Source organism: Onychostoma macrolepis, chromosome 01, assembly GCF_012432095.1.
Source record: "Onychostoma macrolepis isolate SWU-2019 chromosome 01, ASM1243209v1, whole genome shotgun sequence".
NCBI lineage: Eukaryota > Metazoa > Chordata > Actinopteri > Cypriniformes > Cyprinidae > Onychostoma > Onychostoma macrolepis.
In genome coordinates, this window is record NC_081155.1 from 12,910,383 (window position 1) to 12,920,089 (window position 9,707).

The following is a 9,707-nucleotide window of genomic DNA, read 5'->3' on the forward strand; positions in this document are numbered from 1 at the left end:
TGCTCTTTTGAATTAAGCCAAATGCAGAGAAGAAAACGTATGTCCTTTGGAATTTTCATTTGTGTTAAATTATTCCTTTAGAGCTCATTTGACCCATGCATGCCAGCAGTACATTCATGCTCATGATTGGTCAGGTGGCCAAGAGGCCCCAGCCAATGAGGGACAGACTCGTACAGTATAACAAACAGACAGAGGGGCATTTAAAAGATGGAGAGACATCAGAGCAGAACTCCTGGGCCTCAGCTCAGAGTGCAGATACACACGGATCACAGGAGCATCAACAGGACTCGACTCGAGAGACCATGAGCACCCAGTTCAGCAAAGGACCCACATTTGGACTCTCCGCTGATGTCAGGAACAAGGTATGTGCACTTTATAATACAAATGCAATAAAGCCCTGACTGCATATGAAAGTAAAATAGATGTTTTAGTTTATCAACTTTGCCCAACAGTTTTGCCCTATGACAATTCTGTGGCACAATGGAATTCCAACAATGCATTCCTCATTAGCAAACAAATGTCACACTTACATCCAGTACAAAGAGGAAGAAACATGAACTTAGTTAGAGGGTAAACTTTGAGGAAAACTTTGAGGTCAAAGGAAAACCCCTTCCATCGTGGTATGAGTTGCCAAACAGCAACATTTCAAAAATATTTGTCTAAAAAAAATGAACTCTTATTTTTGCTATTATAGCTCTTTCATAAAATGATTTTAGCATTAAATGCTGTGAACAATAGATGGTTAATGAAACTTTAGGGATTTACTGACATCAATTAAATATACACCAAATTAGTGTATAACTTCAACAAATATCATACTTTAGAACTTAAGTTTAGATGAAAAACACTCCATTTCACTCAATCGAATTATGGGTTAATGTATCATCATTGCTATGACAAATGTAACTGTATGGTCTAAGTCAGGGATGGGCAACTTCGGTCCTGGAGGGCCACTGTCCAGCAGAGTTTAGCTCCAACCCTAATCAAACACACCTGCCTGTAGCTTTCTAGTGATCTTGAAGACAGACCTTGATTGACTGGTTCAGGTGTTGGAGCTAAACTCTGCAGGACAATGGCCCTCCAGGACCGAAGTTGCCCATCCCTGTTCTAAGTGGATATGTCTACAAAACAGGAAGCTTGTGTAAATGTTTATATCCATTCTGTTCATGCTTGAATTTACTTCCAGAGGCTAGAACAGAGACACACTGTCTGTGCTAAATTTACAACAACAACAATAAATGAATAGTAAAATACAAGCAAAATGGTCTAAACTGTTTTCTGCAGTTGTTAGCAAACACCTTGCATGCATGATGTTAGAAAAGTATTATGTTAGTATACAACAAAGTAAATTATGTGAAAAAATAATAATAATAACTTTTTGCATCACAGCTGGCACAGAAGTATGACCCTCAGACGGAGGAGGATCTGAGGATGTGGATCCATGAGGTCACAGGTCGAACGGTTCATGACAACTTCATGGAGGGACTGAAGGACGGCGTGATCCTGTGCGAGTGAGTTTCACCAATGAAAGACAGTTAATAACCGTTTAACCAGCAAAGGCTCATTCATAAATAAAAATTGGCTGCCCACTGCTCCAGGTGTGTGTGCGTTCACTACTGTGTGTGCGCACTTGGATGGGTTAAATGCAGAGCACAAAGTGCTGAGTGTGGGTCACCATACTTGGCCACACGTCACTTTCACTTTCACAACCAGTCAAAGATTATTTAGGAACAATTATCACAAAAAAAGCACAAAATAATAGCAATAAGCCAAATAAGAAAAAAGTAGAAATAAGCCAAAAGTGAAAAGTGATCAAGGGTTAAAACTGAAGGATAACACATAAATTACACAAAAGACTTGCACTCACAACATTTTTGAGTTTGGTGCAGTTGCTCTTATACTGTGTTTTTGTTCAATAGGCTGATCAACAAACTGCAACCTGGATCCGTTCCGAAGATCAGTCATTCAACCCTGAACTGGCACAAGGTAGTGTGTATAGGCTATCAGCAATGTTTGAATTTTGAGGCATCACTCATGTCACTGCTACTGTGCATAGTGGTGACGACTTGGACGTCACTGTTATGTTTTGAAATGTAAACTTTGAGCCACATTTGTGCCATTTTAAGAATGCAACTGATGTTTGTTACAAACATAATGACATTAGTGCATGTACTGGATGCCACGGTATGTGCTAAAAAAATGCAGAGAATGTAGACGTGTACAGAATTTAGCTCTAAGCGCTGTTAGGATTTAAGCACTTGATTAAAAGACTGACGCAGACTGGCTTTTCTTTGGCACTGTCAAAGTGGTTATTGATTTAAAGTGCAAATAGTTACAAAAGCTAAAACAAACATGCAATTAAAAATGGTTTGCATAAACAAGGAATGCAGCACAAGAGTCAAACTCTTCTAATGAATGGACTATTTTACCTCATTAACTCCAGTCTGTTTAAAGTACCTTAACTGTGGCCATGACCTACAAATACTGTATTTCTGAACATGGCATGGTATCTAAGACACAAAACACATTTTGGAGAAATATAGGGATGTATCCATTCCTAACTTCATTCCTATTCCTTCAAACTCTCTTAGTTAGAGAACATCACTCACTTTATTCGAGCCATCGGTGAATACGGCCTGAAACCACATGACATCTTTGAGGCCAACGACCTTTTCGAGGACATGAACCACACCCAGGTCCAGTGTACCCTCATCACATTGGCTGGAGTGGTGAGAAAATCTGATAAAACTCTTTAATATGCAGCTTCAACAACCTGTGAATACAACCAAAGATATGTCATGTTTTTTCTGTTATGTCTTTTTCCGTGTTCTCTCTCCAACCAGGCCAAGACTAAAGGCTTCTACACAAAAAGTGACATCGGTGTGAAGTATGCAGCAAAAAAACTAAGGAAATTCAACCCTGACAAGATGAAAGCGGGGGATAGCATTATCAGCCAGCAGGTCACATGACAAACACTTGACATAAGATGCATCAATGAGAAATGTCAATGCAACACAAAAACAGAAAAACATGACATGCATTTAAACAGATATGGAAATGAGTCTAAACAAAGATCAAGAGTATGTAAATGAACTACTTTGAATTACACTTGCATTTGATTTGAATGTAAAACACATTCTCTGTTTCTTGTAGCAACACTTTGACAATTAAAAAAAAATACTACTGTTTAAAAGTGTGATTAGATTTTTTTTAGTGTTTCTGAAGGAAGTAAATACAGTAATATTGTGAAATATTTTCTATCTAAATATATTTTAAGATATAATTTATTCCTGTCATGCAAAGCTGAATTTTTTAGCATCAGTCTTCAGTGTCACAGCATGATCCTTTAGAAATCATTCTAATATGCTGATTTGCTGTTCAAGAAACATTTAATATTATTATGTTGAAAACAGTTGTGGTGCTTCATTTTTTATTTATTTATTTTTTGGTGAAAACTGTGATACATTTATTGGAAACAGACATTTTTTGTAACATTACAAATGTGTTTACTGTTACTTCTGATCAATTTAATGTGTCCTTGCTGAATAAAAATATGATTTTATTTCAAAAGGAAAAAAAAATCTGACAGTAGTATATAAAATACATTTCATGTGAATTCACAGATGGGCTCCAACAAATTTGCCAGCCAAAAGGGTATGACCTCCTATGGAACCAGGCGCCATCTCTATGATCCCAATATACAGATGGAAAAACCAGCGGATCGATCTACTATAAACCTCCAAATGGGCACCAACAAATGTGCCAGCATGGTGAGGCCACATAAACGCCAAAATCACCGTAATTATGAGATGAGCACTCTGTTCATGTCCTCCTCGGATACTGAGGATTATTATTTATATGTTAACACTCATAATAGCAAAATGGATGCATGTGTGGCTTGATTACTGATGACAGTAAAACACTTACACCATTAATTCACCTCCGTGCTACTTAAAAATACTGAAGAATTCAGAAAGCACATGGGCAGTTCTTGAAAGTTGAAGAATGCCCTAAAAATTCCAAAACTGTTGCAATTTTAATACGTTTAATATATTAACTTTGTCTTTGTCCTGCTGTAGGCTGGAATGTTTGCTCTTGGCACGGCGAGACAGGTGACAGAAAAGAACGTGAATCTAGACCCGGTGGACACTACAACCGTGTCTCTGCAGATGGGAACCAACAAAGTGCCGTCTCAGAGCGGCCTCACCCCAATGGGAGGCTCACGTCTAGTGTACGACCGCAAATACTGCGCCAAGCCTGATGAACAAGACGGCATTGATTTTGTTAATTAATACACTTACACTCTGGTATTCAGCATTGGTAGACCGTAGACGATGTCCCTTTTTCCTGATCCCAGACCAGCTTAACTAAAACAAATAATCATCTTTACAGTATGTGGACAATGTATTAGGCATACAGTGCTTAATTAGAGAATCAATTAAGCTGCTCTATTGGTTAGTTTAAAGGGGATCATCTACCACACAACAACTCCAAATCGACTGGTTTAGGTGCTTTGCCTTATATATTAACCTTTGTCTTTAAATTCCTCAAAATTTGATGTGATTGGTCTTTAGTGTCCGAATATCAGAAGTTACAAAGGTGATTAAACATAAACCAAAGATCATCAGTTAGTGTCTATATGTGGGGACAACAATAAATATGTCTACACAGAAGTAATGAAAGCTTAAAATAAAATGGTTGTTATTTGTCTGAAGTGGGATAGGGACAAGACCCTGTCTCCTACATTTGGTTCCTTGCCATCAGTGGATAATTTATATTCTGTAGGGTCATTAAACAAAAAATGTAAGTTTAATTGTTCGCACTCAAAAATAGATGAATGTTCAGAATATGCATTGTGTAAGTATTGAGGAAGTTTTTGCGCATATTACACTTTTGAACTTTTCAGCCTGTGCTTGCATATGCCTGCTTAATGTTTGAAATGTTTAATTGTTGCATAAAAACATGATTGCCTTAGTCCTAGTCCTAGGCCTATATTCTTACAAAATCTAATCTACAGTATTATGGGCAGTGATTGTACGGTGATCATAATACTGAATGATTATATTGGACCATGACACCAAGGTTCTTCAAAGATATAGCCTACAGTGGAATTACTATAGTTCCATGTCCATATAGCCTGCACTGTCCGGAAAAAAAAAAAAAATAGTAGAACCATGGTACTATTTGGCACTTTTCTTCAGGCTTCTCTTGAATTGTTCAGTACTGCATTCTGAATATAAAACATTATCTTTTATTGCGGATAATAAACACTGACCAAACTAATGTGTCCTCTTGTTTTACTTTCTAAATGTGAGTCTGTTGCTATCACAAATCTCTGTTAGCAGGGGGAGCCACTGACACACTCACCCTACATCTAAACGTCTCTGAAGGGAGGAAACAACTTTTTTTGTGTGCTGGAAAGTCCGACACTAAGCCTGCGTCCCAATGTGCATACTATCCACCCTATCTGGCCTAAATAATATTGAAAATTACTAATATCACATAGAATTTAGGATGGATAGTATGCACATTGGAACGCAGGCTAACAGTTTCAAAGAGCCACATAAAAACCGATTCAATGAATCTTTTAAGCCGTGACGCATCCCCGCTTGTTCATCATGACAGTGTGAGAATATATTGCTGTTTATAACATTTCTGTGCATACGTTAATATAAATAATATAAAATAAATGCAGCTAATTTAAGTGCAACAAAAATTATTTACATTTCTTGAATGAAAAGTTGTTGTTCATTGCTCTAAAATGCAGTAGCCTATATTAAAACCAACGCTTTGATAAAACTTTTATACCATAAACTAATTACAGTATGTTTAATTTAACTTATATTTCGACCCATCCATCCTTCCTACTTTCACTCCAGACGCCCACTATTATGTCGCTCTTAGCTTTTTAGTTTATTACAAACACAAATAAGAAGTGAGTCTGAAAACTGTTTTATTCGAAAAACTATCTGGCCGATTCGAAAACGATTAATTTAGTCCTCTTTTATGAACCTCTTCAACCGATTCTTTGAAAAGATCCGACTCATAAGAGCGATTCTCCTTGAACAGAACATGCGCCGCACGTGCTTTTAGTTGTCACCTGAGTTTGGCAGACATGTCTCAACAGGTATTATATCAAAACATCATCACATGTTGTGCTATAAAAAGCGTTTCGTAACAAAATACGCACCTGGGTGAATGACAAATAATTAGGCTACAACTTTAATTTGTTATATTGGTCAATTTCTGAAACGCTGTGTTGTCAAAGAAGTGTAAATTACACATTAAAACAAGCTGTTGTAATAAATTCTTTCGTCATATATGTCCATTTTTATGAGATAGCCACGAATTATGATTTCGGAGATTAGGACAGATTTGCAAAAATGATCAATTACTTTATGCTAACGTTTCACAGTATTAGCCGATACAACGCTCTGTAATGCTTGCTTCTCATTGGTCAATCACGCCATTCTGCAGTAAAGTTTTTTTTTTGTTTGTTTTTTGCTTTTAACAAACAGGGAACATTAATAGCCTATACATTATATGCTGCAGCTGTAAGGTATTTTTTGTAAAATAAACTACAATCGTCCCTGGCTACCGATTTCCTACATGACTGTTAGGTAGTTAGTTAGTCGTGTACCTTTAAATATAAATGTACATATAAATATAAACATTGTTTTGAGATGCATTATTTAGGTGAGATGACTGCAACCAAGGAGTATGATGAATGTTTACTGAAACTGGAATACAATTTAGTGGTAATTATACAAAAACATTTGATTGCAGCAACAGAAACAAGTACCTGAGCAATAATTTGCAACATGGATAAAATTAATAACATTTCTGTGGGTGGGCTCCGTCCATACAGGACCTGTTGGCTTTGACAACAGCCCTGATTTGGGAAAATGCCTGGCTGAGAGTTTGTGATCCCAGTTGTGGTTAATGAAACGGTAGAACAAAATGTTCAACTTCAGGAATGTACGGTCTCTTTTTTTATTGTTCATAAAGTGTAATATAACACTGTTTTACTCTCTAATCCGTTCTGTCTGTGTTTCTCAGATGCCATTTAAAGAGCTGATGAAGGTGTTGGGGCTGGGAGCCGTAGCTTTCGTTCTGGGGGTGGAGGGGCTAAACTGGCTGATGCGCCGTCTGAGAGACTCTCGAGGGCCCCTGAAAGAAGTTCTGTTCTTCCCTTCACCTCAAGTCTGCGTTGAGCACCTCTTCATACGCCATAAACATTTCCCCTGGTAGTTTGATCAGCTTTTTCTAATCTTAAGGTCCTTGCACACTGAGCCTGATATTTTTAATCTGAAATTTTTGCATGTTAAAAATAAATGCGACCTCTCGTTTACACACTGCCTCCGAAACCTTCGTCTGTCATTAAAAAAAAAATAAATAAAATTGGATCAGGTTCGAATTTCTTCGTTTTTGCATCCGTAGCAAGCATTTTGATAGGAAAGGATGATGAATGCGAAAAAACACATATGAAAATTTCAGACTCTGTGTGCAAGGACCTTTTATGTGCAATAATATGGAAAACAACTAATTTCTCCCCACCCTCAGTGCATGTCCCCTTCCCCATGGGGTTGAGACATCCTTCTCCAGGCTCCTCGTGCATCTCCTCTCCGCACGTATGTCACTGGACCTGTGTGTGTTCTCCTTCTCTCACATGGAGCTGAGCAGGGCGATTCTCCTGCTGCACAAACGGGGAGTCGTTGTGCGAGTGGTTACGGACAGAGACTACATGACCATCACTGGATCTCAGATCGGTGTCCTCCGTAAGGCAGGTGTGTTGTTCAGTAAATGGGTTGGGTAAAATGGTTTTAAGTCAGTTATTTCCATTTTGCTGTAGTGTCAGTAGGAAATATCAGTTTACATTTCCAAACATTTGTTTAGTCTGTCTCAGTTTGCAGGTAGGTTTCTTGAAGCATCTAGGAGATGTTGCCACAGTTCTTCTGGATTGAGTCTGTCTCAGTTTGTTCTGTTTCTTCATGTCATTCCAGACAGACTGGATCATGATGATCAGATCAGTTCTCTGTGTGGAGCACTGGCTCTCGTCAGACAAAAATCTCACTGAATTATTAGAATCAAAGGCAAAATGAATGTTTGAAAATGTACTAGTTGTTCTAATCATTTTGGCCACCATTGCGTATATATTCAAAATTATATAAATATAACTCTTCAAATTTTCTGAATTTAAGAATTTAATGTTGGGTTTTTTAAATAAATACTCTTGTCTATAAAAATGTCTTATGTCTATAAATAAATGTTTATAATGTCTGTGACGTAAGACTTTATTAATCTTCATTAATTACATTTCAAATGTAAAAATTCTAAAATTCTAAGAATTAAAAAAAATATGAAAAAAAAATTCCCTAATTTTTCAAGGTTTTTACTGACTTCATAAACCTTATCATTATATTTAGCATGGGCCTGTCCTCATAACTCTGTGGTATGCAGTATGAAATGTTTTACAGTCAGAACTTGCAAGGCTGTTGCTGGTGGTAAAAACTGTCATTCTTACATAGATTACAGCAGCCACACAGCTCACACATGTTCTGTCTGGCTCAACCTTTGTTATTTCAGTACACACTGCTGTAACTTCTGCAAGCTGTTAACACCCGGCTACTGCGGACTGTGATGATGCATTAGCGCAGGATCTAGATGATTCACACATGAAGGGGTTTGACAGATGTCGAAATCACATCTGTTGTTAATTTGCAAGAGAATTTGGAGCTAACTGATAGTTTCCGATCTGTTTTTGACCTCTGTTACAGGCATCTGTGTGAGGCACGAGATGAGCTCAGCTGTTCATATGCACCATAAGTTTGCATTGGTGGACGGCAAGAAACTGATCACTGGCTCCCTCAACTGGACCCTAACCGCGGTCCAGAGCAACAAAGAAAACGTCATGGTTACGGAGGAGCCGGAGCTCGTGGGGCCCTATCAGCAGGAGTTCCAGAAGCTGTGGGAGGCCAACGATCCAGCCAATCACAAACCTCAATGCACCAACGGGCAGCTAAATATAAAGACTTGTAAGGACAGATAGGGCTTTACATTTGCTTTTTTCCCTTAAGGATTACATTACATAGTTCTACATAAAGGAGTTTATTTTATTTGTCAAGATTACTTTTTAGAAGTTGAAAGCTTCTTTCTTCTGACTGTCAGACTCTTAATGGCAATTGTCCAGTTTTTATGCAAAATGTGGGCTTGAAAGGTGTATTATTTAGTTCAATTTAACTTAGTTCAGTTAATATAACTTTTTTAAGATGTGCCCTAGTTTAAGTAAAAACTAGTTCAAGTAAACCCATCTGCTAAAATAATACATATCTCTGATTATAAAAACCCAGTGTGTAAAGCAAGCTGAAACCTGTGAGTGTGCGTTTCTTAGCCGTGCCTTTGATTGCTCAATTCCGGATGGCACTCGCCTTTTGTGTTCCTCTTTTGTGACTAGAAGATTTTAGATAAGCTTGTTTCTGTATGTGCACCTGAATATTAAATTTTTTAAAAAGGTAACAAAAAAGATAAATGATAAAAAAATAACTGTTCTTATTTCCTGAGTTTACTTTTGGGGTTTCCTTTTGAATAAAGTTTAAACAGTGCATTAAATAAATAAAGGGTTTTTTATTTTATTTTTATATATTATATAAATTATTTATATAGTAAATAGCTGATTAACTGGTAAATAACCGTCAGTTATATAAATA

The 9,707-nt window shown here is 37.3% G+C and overlaps 2 protein-coding genes across 2 annotated transcripts; both read left to right on the top strand.

Moving 5' to 3' along the window:
- The first annotated feature begins 228 nt into the window (after nt 1-228).
- On the top strand, nt 229-4,553 carry cnn1a (calponin 1, basic, smooth muscle, a). Its single transcript, XM_058779566.1, has 7 exons — nt 229-362; nt 1,390-1,511; nt 1,920-1,986; nt 2,592-2,729; nt 2,844-2,960; nt 3,624-3,770; nt 4,080-4,553. Exons 1-7 carry the CDS (start codon nt 303-305, stop codon nt 4,290-4,292), a joined length of 864 nt encoding a protein of 287 aa, XP_058635549.1. The 5' UTR covers nt 229-302; the 3' UTR covers nt 4,293-4,553.
- A 1,458-nt stretch (nt 4,554-6,011) lies between these two features.
- pld6 (phospholipase D family, member 6) lies at nt 6,012-9,566 on the top strand. Its single transcript, XM_058782264.1, has 4 exons — nt 6,012-6,127; nt 7,060-7,247; nt 7,564-7,787; nt 8,778-9,566. The coding sequence occupies exons 1-4, from the start codon at nt 6,116-6,118 to the stop codon at nt 9,047-9,049; spliced, it is 696 nt and encodes a 231-aa protein (XP_058638247.1). The 5' UTR covers nt 6,012-6,115; the 3' UTR covers nt 9,050-9,566.
- The last annotated feature ends 141 nt before the right edge of the window (nt 9,567-9,707 follow it).